The sequence below is a fragment of the Nycticebus coucang genome, chromosome 7, assembly GCF_027406575.1.
Source record: "Nycticebus coucang isolate mNycCou1 chromosome 7, mNycCou1.pri, whole genome shotgun sequence".
Lineage (NCBI taxonomy): Eukaryota > Metazoa > Chordata > Mammalia > Primates > Lorisidae > Nycticebus > Nycticebus coucang.
This window is the reverse complement of record NC_069786.1, coordinates 9,112,588-9,133,358: the sequence shown is the minus strand read 5'-3', so window position 1 is coordinate 9,133,358 and position 20,771 is coordinate 9,112,588. Positions and strand designations below refer to the sequence as shown.

At 46.2% G+C, this 20,771-nt stretch overlaps 1 protein-coding gene across 4 annotated transcripts in view; it reads left to right on the top strand.

The window, feature by feature from the left end:
- Positions 1-1,275: 1,275 nt before the first annotated feature.
- MYO7B (myosin VIIB) overlaps positions 1,276-20,771 on the top strand; it is a 91,288-nt gene continuing 71,792 nt past the window's right edge. For all 4 annotated transcript variants that reach the window (XM_053596816.1, XM_053596814.1, XM_053596815.1 and 1 more), the window contains exons 1-2: positions 1,276-1,429; positions 15,718-15,763. In XM_053596816.1, the coding sequence (XP_053452791.1) occupies positions 15,746-15,763 (18 nt within the window). In that variant the 5' untranslated portion in view covers positions 1,276-1,429; positions 15,718-15,745. The remainder of the gene's footprint in view (positions 1,430-15,717; positions 15,764-20,771) is intronic.

Below are 20,771 nucleotides of genomic sequence, written 5' to 3'. Positions count from 1 at the left end.
ACTGAGTCCCCCTTCACCTAAGAGACCACCCATCCCTGCTATCCATCCACCTTCAAACAGATCACACACGACTCCTGTGTCCTCACACTCACTTTTAGACTCTTCCAGCCCCCCTGCATCTGGCCCGCATCTCAGGCCCTACTGTAGATGTATTTCTCTTCAAAAGGGTTTGTATGTGCCTCAGAGCCCAAAGGCCTCTTCGCCCAAGTCCCACCAAACCAGCCCTGTCTGCTCCCAGGGAGCCTCCTGGGAATCTGATTGCCCAGTGGCCTGTGTCTCGGTTAGAAGGCTCCTTGCTGTTCACACATCTCCTGGGTGTGTGCCCCTTGCACATTCAGCACAGCACACTGCCTTGGCCAGATATCCAAGCAATTTTCCAGCAGATTCCAACCAGGTGTCCTCTGATTCAATTCAAGCTGACACTGACTACCTGGAGATAGCAACAGATCCCACAGGTAAATGGGCTAAGTCGCACAAGACTGCCCTCCCTTCAGAAGCCAATTGCAAGTAGGTTATCACCTATACTTCTGGCTGACTGGCTGTAAGGCAGGGTTCCCTTTAGTTCAGTTAGTTTGCTAGAGCAGCTCACAGAACTTGGTGAAAGACTTACTTATGTTTACTAGCTTCTTATAAAGGTTATTACAAGGACAGGGGTGGCATGGAGCTTGCCTGCCCTCCCAGGGTGTCACCCTCTGGGAACCTTCACATGTTCATCTCTCTGGAAGCTCATAATGTCTCAATATGGTCAAGAGTTTTACCTCCCCAGAGATTGGCAGGTGGGGCTGTAGGTCTTTTCAGGGGACTGGCCCCTCTGGAGGCTAGCTAGGGGCCTCACGTTGTCAAAGGGGCCCGTTATGAATAAAAAAAGACATACCATCCACTCGGGAAATTCTAAGGGTTTTAGGAGCTCTCTGACAGGAACCAGGGACAAAGACTAAATATACTGAATTTCATGTTATACCCCAGCCCTCATTAGAGTTTGGGGTGCTCGGGAACAGAGCCCCCACTGTGGGCTTCCTCAAAGTCCCCAAGACACCAAGGAGAAGCTGAGGTACCTGAATGGTCAGCTGATTGTGACCACCGTACCTGGCTGGCAGGTGCGCAGAGTGCAGACGCTGGCAGCCTCTGGGCCACACACCTACTGCTCTGCTAAAGGGCCCGGGTTAAAGAGCAGACCTTCCTGTGAGGCTCTGCACTGGGGCTGCAGGAGGCGTGTGGGAGTGGATGTGCCCAGAGCCTGAGGACAAAGTCCTGTAATAAATTACGTGGGCCCAGTGCACTCAGTCATTTCCTCTTGGGGCCCTTCCGTCTCTTCCTCTGCCCCTTATTCCCTGACACACCTGGAGCCCCAGCACTGCCTCTATCCCTGGCTCTTTCAGGTGCCCAGGGTGGAGGGGAAGAGAGTCCGCCAGACCCCCATCCTGACAAGGTAAGGGGGCACAGCTGTGTTTGCCAACTGGAAGGAAGGGAAGAGGGGTGCTGGGCAGGAGGCAGTTTAGGAGGCACAGACCTGGACACAGGTGGGCCGGGCTCATAGGATAGAGGGCTGGAGATGCCCTTCAGGAGCCCAGAAGCCAGAGACCTCAGCCCAGAACTCGGGCCACTGGGCTGCGGGGATGAGCCTGGGGGCTGTCCTGGCCCTCTGCTAACAGATGGCAGACTGTCTGGCAGAGGGGAATTCAGATGCTGGACCTGCCCCCAGCCTGGCAGCCTCCTCCACAGCTGGAGGACAGTGACACAGACTCGTCAAGGGTAGTCCACGCACTGATGACTCGGCCCCCACCAGACATCAGCTGTGCCCTAGGTGGCATCTGTCTGTGTCCTCACAGCATGGTGGTGGCATCACCTCTGTTCTATGGATGCAGAGACTGAGGGCCATGGAAGTGAAGGTGCCCACAGGAAGAATCAGACCCACATTCAACTCCAAAGCCTGGGCTTACTTGTGCTTTACCAATGTACGTTGGACAATTGTGTTTAGGTCACCTCCTGCCCAGCCTACGAGCCCCCTCAGGGTGGGGGTGTTGGTTTGTGGGGGGAGAGGAGGCTGAGGAGAGTGATAGCACTGCGAGCTCTGGTGGACTGCCCCCTTGAGCTGCCAGCATGGTGTGCACCCCAGCCCCAGCTTGCAGAGGAGGGAGTTTGAGACACAGAGGTCAGGAGTGGCTGGCCGAGGCCAGATGGCTGGCAGGTTTGGGCCCCCATCCTAAATCTCCTAAACTGGGTGCCTGTGAACCTCACCACTAAGTCTCTCCCTCAGGCTCAGCTTCTTAACTCCAGACTTGAATTTTGTTCTAATCCATAAGTCCCCTGAACTCTGTTCAGGATTTTAGTTCAGAGAACACCAAAACTCTGGAGCGCACTCCCCTAGTGAATCTGTTAGGCACCATTCAGATCAACAGCTCTCTGGGCAGGAAGCCTCCCATCTCCTGGGACCTACTGGCGGCTCTGCAGGTGCCACCCCTGAAAGAACACTCCATGGAGTCTTCTGCATCCTCAAATCTTGTTGGGGGGGGGGTCTCTGCAGTGAGCTGCCTAAGCAGGATGACGTCTCTCAGTTACCTCTGTGTATCGGTATAACTTCATGCATGACATGGGTCTAAAGACAAAATTATAGCAAATTTAAAGGTTGTGATCAGCTTTTACTTATTATTCTACATCTAAGCAACTCCTCATTCTAGAAAATAAAATGAGTGTTCTGATGATCCAGGCAAAGGAGGTTGATTTCAAAGACAGAATGGGGCTGAGAAAAGCAGGAACAGAACACAAAAAGCAGATTGATTGATTGTTTCAAACTTACTTTCTTGCAAAGGTTAAAGTCGGGGGGGATTTCCTTATCCTGCTGGCTAAAGCTGGCCTGTTTGGGGCTTTGGCTACTATCTCTCTCCTGATTCTTGGAAAGTCAAATAAAAATCTTAGTTTTATCTTGGTGGCCCAGAACTTTAGCACTATTTTGACCTGGTTGGTTGGACCTAGTGCAACAGCTCAGCCAACCAATGGCCTCCTACAAATTTTACTTAACACATGTTTTTGAATGACTTCCTTATTCTCACTCAGTCCACACAACAAGCTGTTGATGGGGGAAGAACAAGAATCAGAGCAAGAATCTTCATTTTTCATAGAAGAGGACGTGGAGATTAAGGAGAGTAAATGACTTGGCCAAGATCACCAGACTATGAGCTCTCCCTGGGGTCTCCTAGGATTTCTCTGTCCTCTGCACACACGTAGACCTCAGCAGAGAATGGGCACTTGGCATCTATGTGCTTAATGAATAAATGGAGTAGCTTGTGGCAGAAGTCAATCTAGGAATGAAGCAGTTTTCAAACCTCGTATTATTTTGGATTGTATTGTCTACTTCCTGAGCAGCACAAGTCCTGTTCTTTCATTGCTGGCTGGTGAGGTGTGACTGTGGGAAGGAAAAGTGATCAGTGCACCCTGGAGCATAGACCTCTGGGCCTCAGGCAGTGAGAGGAAGAGATTGTGCTGCTGAGGACAGGTTGGGGCATGGAAGGGACCCAGCAGGCTGTAAAGGAGAGGATGGCTTGAGGAGCAGGAGATGCTCCAGGCAAAGGGGATAGCATCCACAAAGATGCAGAGAAACAGAGGCACCAGTCCAGCTTGGGCAATCCTGGAGGCTGGCAGGAGCCAACTGTAGTTGTAAGGAAATGGTAGGAGATGCTTTAGAATATTCTGCCATCATAGAATAGATAATATTCCAAAACAGTAGCCACTAGCCATATGTAGCTCTTGAGCATCTGAAGTGTGGCTAGTGCAAGAATGGGCCTGAATTTTAGGTTCAACTGAAATTAAATTTAAATAACCACATGTGGCTGGTGGCTACCATATTGGACAGTGGGCCAGTAGAGGGTCTTGTGTGTCAAGGAGAGAGGTGAAGGGGAATAAGGAAGGACTTTGGAGCCACACAATGGTGGATTTAAATCCTAACTGGGCCACTTAGGAAGTGTTAGAACTTAAACCTCAGTTTCCTCAACTGTCAAATGGAGCCCCATCACTTCCCTTTGCAGGGTTGTTGTACAAATTAAATCAATGAGCTACTACTAGAAAACTTTTAGCTCAGACAGTGCCTGTCTGAGCCCCTGCTCCATTCTGGGGGCTGGGGACAGAGTGCTGACCGTATGAAAAGGTACCATAGGGCAGTGGAAGAGACCCTCGTGCACAAGTATCTGTATCAGTTTCACTTTTGTCCTTCAACTGTCTTATTCAAAGAGCAAGCAAAACAAAGTGATTTGAAGCAAGTTACAGAAATACTGTAACTAAACAGAATCAAAAGTAACATAAATGAGGAACTGGGATAAAGGAAAATTCATAGTAGGAAAATACAACACAGCTGGGGAAAGACCACTAACAAAATGTACATCAGAAAGTCCCGTATATTTGGTGGGCACAGACGCTAAATTTGTTCTGAGATTCCAGGTAGATATGCAAAAGTAAAATTGCACAATGAAAGATTAATGATGTTTTCAAGTTAACAACAGCCCATGTCTCCGAGAAGACCAGCTTCCTGATGCAATGCCATGAAGGGGGTGCCAAGGGAGGAAATGATTTGACAGTAGCAGCATTCAGGGCTGTTTGTAGAAAATAAAGGTCTCGCAATGGCTATCTCTACATTGAAAGGGGACTTCCCAAGGACTATCTTTGGAATGAAGAAGAGTCTCTGTACAATGAAAGGGGCTTTTCAAAGGCTCCGTCCCTGATGAAGAAGGGCTTCTCACAGGCTGTCACCCCAGCGAAGTCGGCCTTCTCCAGGCTCCAGGGCTGTCTCTAAAATGCAACAGGGTTTCTCAGGGACTATCCTACAAATGAAAGAGGGCTTATTAAGTGCTGTCTGTCTCTACAATAAAGTATGATTTTCCAGGTCTCCCTCTGAAATGATGGAGAGTTTTTGAAAGGCTACCTCTGGAGTGAGGGGGCTTCTCCAGGGATATCTCTGCAGAAAGGAGGGCTTCACATGTGTTCTCTCTACACACCAACAAGGGTTTATCACAGGCTGTCCTTACAGCTCAGGGGTTTCTCCAGGTCTACTTTTTTGCAGGCCATCTCTGTAATACAGGAAGGATATGTCTAGAGTGAATGGGGTCTTCGTAAGGGCCATCTCTAAGGTGAAAGGGGCTCCTCCAGGGCTGTACAATCCAGGAGGTTTCCTAAGGACTGTCTCTACACTCAAGCAGCTTTCAAGGGCTGTCTCCCCCAGTCTCCCTCCAGGCAGGCTGGCCACATTTCCAGAAAATGCAGCTCAGGAGAAGCTGTTCTCTGGATAGGGGTAAACCAAACATTATACTGCAGGGCAGTAAGTGTCATTCCCGCTGGCCGCACAGCGTCTGCTGGGAGCATGGAGAGACATATTTTAGCTCTGATTGTGGGGGGAACGGCATCAGGGAGGCTGCAAGGGTACAACTGAGCCTGAAAGAGTGGGCTGAAGATGAAGCCAAATAGGCTGACACTTCACTCACACCTACGGGGGAACCATAAAGGGCCTGGACCAAGCTGTGAGTGTCAGGGGTGTGATGTGATGGGGACACGTGGCCAAGTTTGCTCATCCTGTGATGCTGCCTAATTCCCAGTCCTTGTGTTCTCCTCCAGAGGGGAAGCAGAGCCCTGCTGGGAGGGGACTTCTCCTAGCAGAGGTTCTTCCCCAGGCCACCCTGCTGTGCCTGACTTCATTATGAGGTCCTGGGCCCAGGCTCTGAGGGAGCTGAGTCTCTCTACCCACATTGTAGCATGTTTGGGGGCATGGGGCAAAGAGTGGCTAGGCCCTGTGCCCACCCGGGGGAGGAAAAGGTAGAGGACTGTGGCTTCACATCCTCATCCCGAGCTTCTGTAGGCAGAAGAGAAGGAGTCCCTCATGGTGGCCCAGAAACACTAAGATGCCAGTCATATGGTATTCATTACCCCAAATGCTGAACTGTTCTGTGGGGCTCCCTTCCAGCAGAGGGACAGGTCCTCTGGAGCCCTGGGCTGTGGAGAGGGGCTGAGCCATCAGTGGCTGGAGGAGAACAGAAGGGGTGCTGAATGTTCCCATTCAGCAGGTACTTTCCCCAGCGTGTACTGACAACCCTGGCACCACAAGGGGCTTCCTATTGAGCTTTCCCTGTGCTTGGCTCATCTTTTCAGAAGGTCATCACTGTCTGGGAGGAGTTGGAAGCTCAGCACCCTGGGAAATTCCCTGTTGACAGAAAAACCAGTAAGAAAAGCAATTTATGGCTCAGTGCCTGTAGCTCAGTGGTTAGGGTGCCGGCTACATACACCAGGGCTGGTGAGTTCAAAGCCGGCCCAGGCCTGCTAAACAACAATGACAACTACAACAACAACAACAAAATAGCCGGGCATTGTGGCAAGCACCTGTAGTCTCAGCTACTTGGGAGGCTGAGGCAAGACAATCGCTTAAACCCAAGAGTTTGAGGTGCTGTGAGCTGTGATGCCACGGCACTCTACCGAGGGTGACATAATGAAACTCCAAAAACAAAAAAGCAAAAAGGAATCCATGAATATGAAAAAGTCAAACATGACAGAAAAGAGTCAAATGGGAAGGGAAGAATCCTGCTTCTTTCCACTCTCCACTCCAATAAACCACAGTAAACAGTTTAATTATAATTACCTCCAAAAAACATGTATTGCCATTTCTCTCTCTGTATATATGTATGTACTTCCTAGATTTTTAAACAAAATGATAGCATTATACTATAAAAGATATCTTGTTTTTTTTATTACAAAATCATATATATATATACACATGTATTAGATTAGACCATATTTAACTGTCAATTTGACCATCTCGACCTAACAAAAGGACACTTTCATAGAGTTCAAACTAAGGACTCTTTTTTTTAATTTTATTTATTTATGTATTTTTTGAGACAGAGTCACTCTGTCACCCCAGCTAGAGTGAAGTGTCATCATCATGAGTTCACAGTAACCTCAACTCCTGGGCTCAAGTAATCTACCTCTCTCAGCCTCCCAAGGAGCTAGGACTACAGGCACCCACCACAACATCCAGTGAATTTTTCTATTTTTAGTAGAGATGGGTCTCACTCTTGCTCAGGCTGGTCTCAAACTCCTGAACTCAAGTGATCCTCCTGCCTCGGCCTCCCAGAGTGGCAGGGTTCCAGGCATGAGCCACTACATCCAGTCTAATGGCTATTTTTACAGAGCTGTATGGTATTTCATTCAAATGTTGAATCTGCATCCAGCAGACCTCCGGATTCCACTTGGTGGACAATTGGTGCTCTGTTGTTTTTTTATTTGTATTTATTTATTTATTCAATTTTTTTGAGACAGAGTCTCAAGGTGTCACCCTGGGTAGAGTGCTATAGCGTCATAGCTCACAGCAACCTCAGACTCTTGGACTTAAGCGATTCTCTTGCCTCAGCCTCCCAAGTAGCTGGGACTACGGGCATCCGCCTCAATGCCAGGCTATACTTTTTGTGGTTGTTACAGTTGTCATTGTTGTTTTTGCAGGCCCGGGCTGGGTTGGAACCCATCAGCCTCATTGTATGTGGCTGGCAGCCGAACTGCTGAGCTATGGGCACCACTCTTTCATTTTTTTTTTATTTCAGAATATTACAGGGGTACAAACATTGTGGTTACCTAAATTGCTTTTTTACGGTTTGAGTCAAAGTTATAAGTGTGTGCCTCACTCAGATAGTACGCATTGTACTCATTAGGTGTGAATTTACCCATACCCTCCTCCCCTCTCCCACCTGCTCAATTTCCAATGAGTATTATTGTACATGTACATGTAAGAGTTGATCTATTAATTCCAGTTTAAATAGTGAGTACATATGGTGTTTGTTTTTCCATTCTTGTGATACTTCGCTTAGAATAATGATCTGCAGTTTCATCCAATTTATTATAAAAGGAATTAGTTCACCATTTTTTTAATGGCTGACTACTTAGCCATGGTGTGCAAATGCCACATTTTATTAATCTGCTTGGGTTGCTTCCAGATCTTTGCAATTGCAAATTGTGCTGCTATACACATTTGAGTGCAGGAGAGAGAAACAGTCCAGAAAGGCTTGAGCCCCGCTCTCTGTGGAAGCTCCAGTGTGGGGGTGCACCACCCTGAAAGCCCCGGCTCTACTGTCCCTCAGCAGCCACTCTCTTGCTTCCATTTGCCACCCAATAAATCACAGTAAACAGTTTAATTATAATTACCTCCAAAATATATGTGTCCCATCTGGATGGGGCAGAGGAAGGGGGAGGAAAAGGGCCTGAATGGGAGAAAGCTCACATTCTGGTCATCTCTGTCCTTCTATCTAGAAATAGCCCACCCAGAATGTCCAGGCTCTGGGGTCACGCAGATCACCCACCAGCCCCTGCGGCTCCCGTCGTCTAGACTGGAGTTGGGAAATGTTTGTGTGGGAACAAGCAAGATGAACATTGAGGGGTTGAAGCCCCACCATGGTGAGTGGAGAAGCAGTATGGTGCCTGCCATCTGGCTCAGGTTTGTGGTGAGGGGAAGGACCCTGAGAGCACCAGCAGCTTGGTGCTTTGTCCTCAAGAAATTCTCAATTCACTGAGAATTTCAGCAGCTTTTGAGCTCATGAGGATAGACGGGCTCTCCAGCAGCCCAGGGACTGCCAGAGAAGTGGGGGAGGGAGAATTACCCTCCCCCCTCCCACTCTTCCTGCTGGACTCCAAGCCTGGGTGGGCGGGGTTGGCCTCTGCCCATACCTTGCTTCTTTGTGTTTTGCTCTGCAACGTGGAATCTCTGGTAGGTTAGTTCTAGTAAGTTCTTTTCCTGTCACTGCAGCTGCCTCTCCAAGTCACAGGGACTCCTGCTTTCATTCTCTGGTTTATGTCCTTTCACCCCCACTGTAGAAGCAGGACTGTGCCATGCATTCTGAAGAAGCTGGGGCTCAAGGGACCCGCCCATGGCACGCCAGCAGCTAGCAGTGGGCTGGTTATGCAGGCTTCAGAAGCTTCTTTCAAAAAAGGTGCTTCCTTTTCTAAAAGGTTGTTAATTTCCCTGTTGTTTCTGTTTCTTCCTAGTAGGATTGTGCATCTGCCTTGGTGCACTTGTACAAGTATATTTGCAGGATATGTTACTAACACTGGGATTGTGTGTTAAATTTTTGATAGATGTTGCCAGATTGTCCTCTGCAAATGGTGGCTCTGGTTAGCCCTTACCATAGTGCATGGACAGGAAAGGCCAACTCTGAGGCCGCACACAGGCTTAGCCAGGGTTGGGCCAGTAACAGCCTTCTGAGCAGGCCTACCAAGCTGCCCAGCAGTGGGGGCCCCTCTCAACTATGCCACCCTTTTTCTCCACTTTGGTAGTGGCTTATGTGCCAGGGACTCTTGGCACTGGAGAGCAGGGGATGGTCAGCTAAGTGGGGGCCTGGATAACTTCCAAAGTTTATTCATCCCTAACCCAGCTCCAAATGTCTTTTCTACCCAAAGAACAGATGTTTCTTTCACCCCTTTGATGGACAAAGCTTTGCCAGTGCTCTAGCATACGTGCCCGCTCTGGGCTGGCATCCCCTAGGCCAGAGTCTCAATGTTGGCTTTGCTTCTTAAACCCCTGGCTCCCGATCTGTGAAGTGGGATGTCTCCACGGACAGCACAGGGTTCTTGTGTGGCTTAAATGAGACAATCTGGGCAAAGTGTCTTGTACACCACCTGGCACACAGCTCCTGCAGTTCCAGCTCTCTCGGGCCTGGCAATGCTTTGGTCTTTTTCTCAGTTTCACCTCTCCACTTGCCTTTCAGCATATTCTCACCTACTCTTCCCATACACCAGTTCAGCGTTACTCAGGAAAGGCATGTTAGTGGTGTGGCTTCAGACCCCCAGCAGCTTCAGGAGGACTTTGAGAAATAGCAGCTCACTCTTCTTCCCTGAGGAGATGACCTCCCTGGGGTTTGACAAGGGTGGGGGCTGGGCTATGAAGAAACCATTTTACTCCCGAGGACCAGATACTTTCAAATACAGCAGTGCTTCCTTTGCTTTTGTTTTTTGGAGACACAGTCTTTTTTTTTTTTTTTTTTTTTGTAGAGACAGAGTTTCACTTTATGGCCCTCGGTAGAGTGGCCCTCGGCATCACACAGCTCACAGCAACCTCCAACTCCTGGGCTTAAGCAATTCTCTTGCCTCAGCCTCCCAAGTAGCTGGGACTACAGGCGCCCACCACAGTGCCCAGCTATTTTTTTTTTGTTGTTGTTGCAGTTCAGCCGGGGCTGGGTTTGAACCCGCCACCCTCGGTATATGGCGCCGGCACCCTACCGACTGAGCCACAGGTGCCGCCCTGGAGACACAGTCTTAACTCTGTTATCCTGGGTAGAGTACCATGGCATCTTAGCTCACAGAAACATCAAACTCTTGGGCTCAAATAATTCACTTGCCTCAGCCTCCCAAGTAGCTGTTACCACAGGATCTTACAGCACCTGCCATGACACCCAGCCAGTTTTTCTATTTTTTAGTAGAGACACTATCTTGCTTTTGCTCAGGCTGGTCTCGTATTCCTGAGCTCAAGCAATCCACCTCCCAGAGTGCTAGGATTACAGGTGTGAGCCACCTGCCATACCTGGCCACCAGTGTTTCCTTTTAAGGCAAAGCCTAACCTGCCTTTTTGGGCAGGTTCATACATCTGCCCACCCACTCCTTCATCTACCAATCCACCTCTCTATCTCATCCATCCACTCATTCATCCACCAGTTCATCTGCATATTCATTCATCCACCTACCTACCCATCTACATATCCATTCATCCATCTATTCATCTAGGCACCCATCCGTCCATTCACCCATCCATCCACCAATTCATCTGCATATCCATCCATCCATCCGTCTATTCATCTAGGCACCCATCTGTCCATTCACCCATTCATCCACCAATTCATCTACATATCCATCCATCCATCCATCCATCCATCTATTCATCTAGGCACCCATCCTTCCATTCACCCATCCATCCACCAATTCATCTACATATCCATCCATCCATCCATCCATCCATTCACCAGTCTTCACCCATCTACCCATCTGTTCATCATTCGTCTATTTGGTATGGATATATGAATAATGCGCAGTCCAAATCTCAATCTCCTGAGTCACAGACCTCAGGAGTAAATGCTGAGGTAGAAAATTGCAGCTTCTGCGTGTAAGAAGCTGTGTGTGTGTGTATATGTGTGCTTATACACGTATGCATGTGGGTGTTCCAAACTTAGATCAAGAACAGAGACACAGAGGTAAAAGAAGACAGGGAAGATTTCAAGAACTGCACAAAATTCAGTGCCCCCTAGTGGGGGAGAAATGAGAGACAAGGCAGGCTGAAAAGAGAGGGAGGTTGCAAGGCTGAAGATCTTTGAATGCCATAAAGATGTGGCACATTTTTGGCTGTGGGGAGGCATGACATTGTCAATTTTTGCATCATTTAAAGATGACATGGTTGATGGAATGGAGGATTTGAGGAGACCAGAAGAAGCAGGTCCACATGGGATGTTTCGATCCTCCCAAGCAAAGGATGATGAGGACTAGGGAATGGCAGGAGGGGAAGAACCTCAAGGGTTTCCTTTCTTTTAATGTCCTTATCCCATTTTGGTTTAGGATAATGCTGGCCTCATAGAATGAGTCAGGAAGTATTTAATCTGCTTCTGTTTTCTGGAAGATATGGCAGAGTAGTGGTATTTTTTCCTTAAACATTTGGTAGAATTCACCAGTGAAATTATCTGGGCTAGGTGCTTCCTTTTTTGAAAGGTTGTTAATCATTGATTCAATTTCTCTAATAGACAACGGTCTTTCAGATGATCAGTTTCTGCTTGTGTGAGTTTTTTTAGCTTGTGTTTTCAAGGAATTGGTCATCTCATGTAGGTTACCAAATTTGTAAGCATAGAGTTGTTCATAAATTCCTTTGTTATACTTAATGTCCATGGGATCAGAGTGATGTTCTCTCTTTCATTTCTGGTATTAGTAATTTGTGTCTTCTCATTGTTTTTCTTAGTTAGCCTGATGAGAAATTTGGTAATTTTATCAATTTTTTTCAGAGAACCAGCTCTCAATTTTATTGATTTTTCTCTTTTGATATCCTGTTTTCACTTTTATTGATTTCTGCTCTATGTTTTATTCTTTCTTTTTTTTTCTTACCTAGGATTAGATTGTTCTTCTTTTTCTAGTTCCTAAGGCAGAAGCTTAGATTATTAATTTTAGATCTTTCTTTTTTTTTTTTAATTTTTTTTTTAGTAGAGACAGAGTCTCACTTTATTGCCCTTGGTAGAGTGCCGTGGCATCACACAACTCACAACAACCTACAACTCCTGGGCTTAGGCAATTCTTTTGCCTCAGCCTCCCAGTAGCTGCAAATACAGGCGTTAGCCCTGAAGGATGTTTGTTGCCATTTGGCCCGGGGCTAGGTTTGAACCCGCCACCCTCCATATATAGGGCCAGTGCCCTACCCACTGAGCCACAGGCACCACCCAGATCTTTCATCTTTTGTAATATATAGATTCAGTGCTATAAATTTCCCTATAAACACTGCTGTTGCTAGATTCCACAAATGTTGATAAATTATATGTTCATTTTCAGTTAGTTGAAAATGTACTTGAATTTTGCTTGTAACTTCTTTGGTCCCTATGTTATTTGGATGTTTCTTAATCTTCAAATATGTGGGAGTTTTATATAATAAAATATGTATATTAATCTTCAAATATGTGGAGTTTTATCTTTCTGATATTGATTTCTAATTTGATTCCATTGTGGTCTGACAGCACACTTTTACATGATATCTATTATTTAAAAATTTTTAAGGTATGTTATGGTGTGTTTTATGGCCCAGAATGTGCTTTATCTTGGTGAATGGTCCATGTGAGATGGAGAAGAATGTATATTCTTCTGTTGATGGATGAAGTCGTCTACAGATTATACATGTCGGATAGACTACTTCAAATATGGTCACAGTCTGAGGTACTGGGTGTTAGGACTTTAACATGTAAATTTGAGGGTGACACAATTCAGCCATGACAATGTTGTAGTGAGGATGATGGCTGGAGCTGTGGTCTTCTGAAGCCTGGGCTGGGGCTGGAGCATCCCTTCCAAGATCACATGACCAGCGAGTGGAGCTCCCAGTTCTCACCACTTGGGCCTCTCCCCAGGGCTGCTTGAATATCCTCACAACATGGCGACTGGGTTTTGCAGCACCAGTGATCTTAGAGAGAGAGGAAAGACGAAGCCACAAAGTCTCTGTGAGCTAGTCTCAAAAACTATGCTCCATCACTTCTGCTGGATTCTATTCAATCGAAGAAAATCGCTAAGTCTAAACTCAAGGTGGGCAGGATGAGTCTCCATCTTGTGAAGGGAGGCATTTTGAAGAATTTCCAGACATATTTTAAATGACCACAGTCATCAATAAAGCAAAGCCTTGGCAGACGAGGCCAGAGAGGGCAAGGCTGGAAGGATTGGTGTGGTTCACTAGGGGGAGGAAGGATCCTTTCCTCTGGGAAGTCACCTAATTTACAGAGGTATAGGGGATGGCAGGGAGTGTCAGGTTTGGAAACTGAAGGCAATTTCTCTCTTCAGTGATACAGGTCAAAGTGTTCTCAAGAGCGGCAAGAGGGAGATTTGTATTTGATTACTTTTTTTTTTTTTTTTTTTTTTGTAGAGACAGAGTCTCACATACCACCCTCAGGTAGAGTGCCGTGGAACCACACAGCTCACAGCAACCTCTAACTCTTGGGACTTAGAGGCGATTCTCTTGCCTCAGCCTCCCGAGCAGCTGGGACTACAGGCGCCCGCCACAACGCCCGGCTATTTTTTGGTTGCAATTTGGCCGGGGCTGGGTTTGAACCCGCCACCCTCGGCATATGGGGCCGGCGCCCTACTCACAGAGCCACAGGCGCCGCCCAAGAGGGAGATTTGAAATCGGATTTTTGGTAGAAAGTACTGACCAAGGCCTAAGGAAGGATCCCCAGGGACTTCTGAAGGCCTAGGGGAGTTATAGCCATGAGACACCCTGGCCCCTGTCTACAAGGCAGTGGGATCCATCCTTAGCCATAATCAGCTCTGTGGCTGGGGCTTTGCAAGGTGAGAGCAGGAATCAGTTAAAGGATATAACAGTATTCACGTAAGAGTGATGAGCCAGAAGGTTCCACATATTGTGTGCTGCTTAAGTTTCCTTTGTCTTTTGATTATTATTTTAATTGACATATGACAATTATACCTATTTTGGGGGTACGATATTTCAATATGTCTTTTATTTTTGTATTCCATTTATAAGTGTTTATATGACTGCTTTTGTTCCAAGAAATAGTTAAGACAGATTCCAGGCTGGTTGGCAACAGAAGTGAAGCAAGGATTTGGGTCAGCAGGTGGGACAGAAATGGAAGGGCCCAGGAGTCATGAGCGACCAACAGCTCACTGGGGAAAGCTGGCATGAGGGGAGGACAAAGTCTGAAATGAAGCAGCTCTGGGCTACAGAAGACATGGGCTGCATTCAACATGTGACAGGCCAAGCCTGGGCTAAGCTGGACCAAAGTGGGGACTCCTGTGAGGCAAAGCCTGGTGTCCAGAGAGGGACAGTTTGACATCCCTGAGATGTCATGGGGGTGCCCAGGACCAGGGTGGGTCTCAGGGCAAGAATTGAGAAGCCAGAAGCAACAGTGAATAGCCAGAGGCAGGGCAATGTCCCTCTGCGTCTTTTCTGCCCACCACCTCCCAGGTTACATGAGGTAGGAAGAGGGACAAGCCAGGTGCCAGGATTTGGTGAAGGTCTTCTCCGCACATTTCTGCAGATGCTTCAACTTTCCTAAAGCAGAGGATGTGGGCAAAGAGGATGGCTTTGGAGTCTGGGAGAAGATTCCCCTTCTTCGCTCACCAGTTAAATAACTCAGGCAGAGCCACTGCATTTCTCAGCCTTCATTTTCTCACCTGTGAAATGGGATAGCAGTGTTCTCAGAGCTGTCTCTGCCACTGTGCTGCTCCGCTCACCTATCACAGCCATTGTCAAAGCAACATCTTCTCTGGACAAATACTGACCAACTGAGTCCCTTCCTGGGACAGGCCTGTGCTAGAAACAGGGAACAGGGCAATGAATGCAACAGACGGGTGCCCACCTACTCTGCACAGAGCAGGGCAGAGCCATGCCAGCACAGTCAGGATAATGGGGGTGGGGGATGTGGAGGAGTTCCTCCTTTATATCAGGCCAGCAGGACCTTCCCTCCTCCCCTGCTGGGTGCTAATGGGGCCTGCCTACATGTTCCCAAAGTGCCCAGGGACAGCCAGGTGCTGGGGACAGGTTTGAAAGAAGGCAGATCTGAGTTTGACTTCCAGCTGTGCTAATAATTAACTTGGTCACCTTTCCTAAAGTAGGGGACGTCCATGTCCTACAGCGCTGTGAGGTTTGGGTAAAGCGTGTGTCTGTAGCTCTGGGGGCCCCTTACCTGAGCACTTTTCAGTAGTCATGATGATGACTGGTTCTCACAGACATCTGACCAAAGAGAATTTCGGTTTCTAGAGGACGGTGAGCCAGCCCACAGCCTCTGTTGAGCCCAGGGCTGATGCGAAATAGACTTTCAGTACAGGTGAGACAGGATGAGGAAGCTGGGAAAGCCTCTTCTCGTGCTCGGCATGGGACTCACTCATCATTTACTCAGAGCTGTATTTGAGCCAGGTCCCATGCCAGGCAGGTGTGGACATGTTGGTGAATAAGCGCAGTGCTCTGGGGGCTCCGAGTCGGGGTGCATGAGAAGCTGACATTCTGCTTTCTTTCTGCAGACAAGCTGTGTGGAGCTGCTGAGCCAGGATGGCAGTGTTCAGGCTGGTAAGAATCGCATTTATTTGATCTGGGTGGGGATTATATGAGGAAGTTACCCAAGGCTGAGGTGAATCACTCTCAAGCAAAGAAGAAGACAATGAAGCCCAGAGGAGTTTGAGGACAGGGGCAGATTCTAATCAAAAGAAAAACTTGGCCCGCCTCTGGTGTCTGCACTGTGGCCATACCCACGTACACAGTCACCCCCAGCTTATGTTCTGGGCTTCAAATGTCTTGATAAAGAGATTTCTCTCTTGTCTCTTTGTATCAGTGGCAGGGAGCTCCCTGAGAGGAAACAAGTAACCCAGCACCTGTGGGCTCAAACCCTGGGTTGCATGACCGCCTTGGGCTCTGTGCTGTGTCCCCTTCACTCAACAAATATCCCCGTGTCCTTGTGGCCGAGAGATGGCTGTCTGTAGGAAGGAAGCAGAGGAGTTTGGCATTTACTGTTGAATGCTGACACTGAGAACCTGACCTGCCCTGCCCTGGGAGGCAGGGGCATGAGGCTGGGGGAACCCAAAGGAAAACTCCCCGCCAGCCTGGGCAGGTTCCCTGCCCTCCAGATTAGCACCCCTGTCCCTCCATGCCCCACAAAGCCCAAGAGAGCTAGCAGGGCTGCACAGAATGTTAAGAAAACACTCCACATCTCTCTCTGAATGTATAGGCACATGGTGGTCATTGCCCTTGGCTGTTGGGCCCATGCTGAGAGGGATACCACCACCAAGCAAGGGCTGCTCGCTCCCTGGACTAAGCCCTGCCATCATCTGACTCAGAAGGGGCCGCCAGTTGGATTTTTTCTCAACTAGACAATAGAGATGAGGCTGAGAGGGGATACCCATCATCTAAAAATTCACATATGAAGGCTTTTGGTAACTAAATTACAAACATCAGAACTTAGCACCACTCTGGAGCATGTCATTATTATTATTTTTTTTATTAAACATAGCTGTGTACATTAATGCAATCATGGGGCACCATACACTGGTTTTATATACAATTTGACATATTTTCATCACACTGGTTAACATAGTCTTCCTGGCATTTTCCTAGTTATTGTGTTAAGACATTTATATTCTACATTCAGTAAGTTTCACATGTACCCTTGTAAGATGCACCGTAGGTGTGGTCCCACCAATTACCCTCCTCCCCTCCCTTTTCCCCTTTCCCCATATTCTTAGGTTATAATTGGGTTATAGCTTTCATATAAAAGCTATAAATTAGTTTCATAGTAGAGCTGAGTACATTGGATACTTTTTCTTCCATTCTTGAGATACTTTGCTAAGAAGAATATGTTCCAGCTCCAACCATGTAAACATGAAAGAGATGAAGTCTCCATCTTTGGAGCATGTCATTATTTTAAGGCAAAGCCAAACTTATTTCACAAAGGAATGTGCCCAGGGGATACATTAGTTCCAAATGTCTCATGGGAATGTGAGGAACTTCAAGCAGGGTTTAGAAAGCTACCACTTAGGGGCATAGTACTTCAATTACAATTGTGGACCTATTCTATTTTCTAAGATTTTTAAGTCCTCTGAGAGAGTGGTGATCTCATTCATTGGTGAATCCTTCAGCTAGCCCAAACAGCTGTGGAATAAAGGGCAGCACCAGACTGAGCGTCTGTGCCTGCTCTGGGCTGGATGCTGTTCCGTGCTTGCTCATAACATGTCCCTTCTTCACAACAGCCTTGTGAAGTTATACCTTTCAACAGAAAAGAAAATTGAAGCTCAGGGAGGTTAAATAACTTTCCAAGACCATATAACTGGTGGGATATAGAGTAGGGATTAGCCCCAGGTTTGTCTGACTTGCTGGGGCCTTGTGCGGTCAGCTCAGGCTGCCATTAACAAACCACCGCAGACTGGGCAGCATAAACAACAGGCATTTATGTTCTCAGAGGCTGAAGCCCAACAGCAAGACATGGGGGGGAGGGAGAGGGCTCTCTGGAGTTTCTTCCTTTTCTCACAAGAACATAGTCCTCTTGGATTACAACCACGCACTCATGACCTTATTTAATTTGAATTACCTCCCTGAAGTCCCTGTCTCCAAATACAGCCACATTAGGGTTTAAGGGCTTCATGGTAAGAATTGTGGAATCACAATTCAGTAGACAATGGGATTTAAATTTTACTCTAATGTCTATTTTTAAGAAAATTCAAATATGTTGAACACATCACAGAGAGAATATTTTTAAAAAGCAATTAGTAGTACAACCCCAAGCTAGTTGACTCTTCTATTACAACTAAAATATGCCTGGGTGCCCGTAGGTCAGTGGTTAGGGCACCAGCCACGTGCACTGGGGCTGGTGGGTTCAAGTCCGGCCCAGGCCTGCTAAACAAGAACAAGAACAACAAGAACAAGAACAACAAAAATAGCCACGCGATGTGGCCAGCGCCTCAGCTACTAGGGTGGCTGAGGCAAGAGAATCGCTTGAGCCTAAGAGTTTGAGGTTGCTGTGAGCTATAAAGCCCCGACACTCTATAGAGGGAGACAAAGTGAGACTCTGTCTCAATAAAAAATAATAATAAATAAAACAAAATAGGACTTGAGATGGAGGAACTATTATTGTTCAACTAATCTCCAAAAGTCTTCTGATCTTGCGAAATTGAAACCGTGTAGTCATTGAATAAAACTCTTCATTCCCTACTTTTCCCTCTCCAGCAACCACCATTCTACTTTTTATCTGTGAATTTGACTACTCTAGGTACTTGGAACCATACAATGTTTGTCCTTTTGTGACTGTCTTATTTCACTTAGCATAATGTCCTCAAGCCTCATCCATGTTGTAGCATATGACAGGATTTCCTTCCTTTTTAAAGTGGGTAATATTCCATTGTCTGTATATACCACGTTTTGGTTATTCTTTCACCCCTCCAGAGGTATCTGGGTTGCTTATACCTTTTGGCTGTTGTGAATAGTGCTTCCATAAATATGAGTGTGTGGATATCTCTCTGAGCTCCTGCTTCCAATTCTTTGGGGTATATACCCAAAAGTGAAATTGATAGCTCGTATGGTAATTCTATTTTTAATTTTTAAGTTACTGCCATACTCTTTTTCATAATGGCTGTGCTATTCTACCTTTTAACAAAGGTTCCTGTTTCTCTGCGTCCTCATTAACACTTGTTATTACCTGTTTCTTTTATAGTTGTCATCCTGATAGGTACAAAATGATATCCCACTGTGGTTTTGATTTGTATTTCCCTAATGATCAACGATGCCGAGTATCTTTTTATGGGCTCTTTGTCAATTTGTATATACTTTTTGGGGAAATATCTGTTTAAGTCCCTGCCCATTTTTAATTGATTTCTGTCATTGTTCAGTTGTAGGAGTTCTTTATATAGCATGGCTATTAACTCCTTATCAGATGGATGATTTGCAGAGACTTTTTCCCATTCCATAGGCTGTCACTTCACTCTGTTGAGTCCTTTAATGCACAGACGTTTTTATTGTTTTTTAATTTTAATGTTGTCCAATTTATCTATTTTTATTTTGTTGCTTTTGGTGTCATATCCAAGAAATAGTTGCCAAATCCAATGTCACAAATATTTTCCCCATGTTTTTTGTAAGAGTTTTACAGTTTTAGCTTTTACATTTAGGTCTTTGATCCATTTTGAGTTAATTTTTGTATACGGTAAGGTAAGGATCCAACTAATCTCTTTTGCATGAAGATATTGAGTTTTCCCAATACCATTTGTTGAAGAAGCTGCCCTTTCTCCATTGAATGATCTTGGAACTTCTGTTGAAAATTATTTGACCACACATGGGCGGCGCCTGTGGCTCAAAGGAGTAGGGAGCTGGCCCCATGTGCCGCAGGTGGTGGGTTCAAGCCCAGCCCTGGCCAAAACTGTAAAAAACAACAAAAAACAAAAAAAAGAAAGAAAGAAAATTATTTGACCACATATATTAAAGAATATATTTCTGGCCAGGTGCAGTGGCTCATATCTCTAATCCCAGCTGTTTAGGAGACTGAGCCAAGAGGATTGCTTGAGGCCAGGGGTTAATGATCAGCCAGGGCAATATAATGAGACCCTCCATTTTGGGACTAGCTGGATCTTGTGGTAACATCAAGTTCATGCTGGAATCATACATGTTGATAAAAGGGTCTGACTGGATAGTCTCTGGGTTTTCTTTCTTTTTTTATTTCAGAACATTACTGGGGTACAAATGTTTTGGTTACATAAATTGCTTTTGTACAGATGAAGCCAAAGTTGAAAGTGTGCCCTCCCCCAGACAGTGTGCGCTGTACCCGTTAGGTATGAATTTAGCCCTTGCCTCCTGTCCCCTTCCACTGCTTGCTTTCCACTGAGTTTCAAATGTGCACATAGGTGTTGATCAATTAATTTCAATTTAAATAGTGAGTACATGTGGTGTTTGTTTTTCCCATTCTTGAAAAACTTCATTTAGAAGAACTGTCTCCAGTTCCATCCAGGCTGTTGCGAAAGATATTAGTTCACCATTTTTTATGGCTGAGTAGTATTCCGTGGTATACACATACCACATTTTATTTCCACTCTGTATTGATGGGCACTTGGGTTCATTCCACATCTTTGCAATTATGAATTGTGCTACAATAAACATTTGACAAAATGCCTTTTTCCCTTTGGGTAAATACACAATAGTGGGATTTCTGGATCAAACGGTAGGTTTACTTTTATCTCTTTTAGGTATCTCCATACAACTTTCCATAGAGGTTGTACTAGTTTGCAGTCCCACCAGCAATGTATAAATGTTCCTTTCTCTCTATATCCATGCCAGCATCTGTTGTTTTGAGATTTTTGGATAAAAGCCATTTTCACAGGAATTAGGTGATACCTCTTTACCGTTTTGATTTGCATTTTCCTGATGATTAGAGATGTTGAGCATTGTTTCATATGTTTATTGACCATTAGTCTATCTTCTTTTGAAAAGCTTCTGTTCATGTCTTTTGCCCACTTTTTTTATGGGGTTGTTTGATTTTTTTTCTTCTTGAATTTTTTGAGTTCTTTATAGATTCTGGTTATCAGCTCTTTATCAAATGTATAGC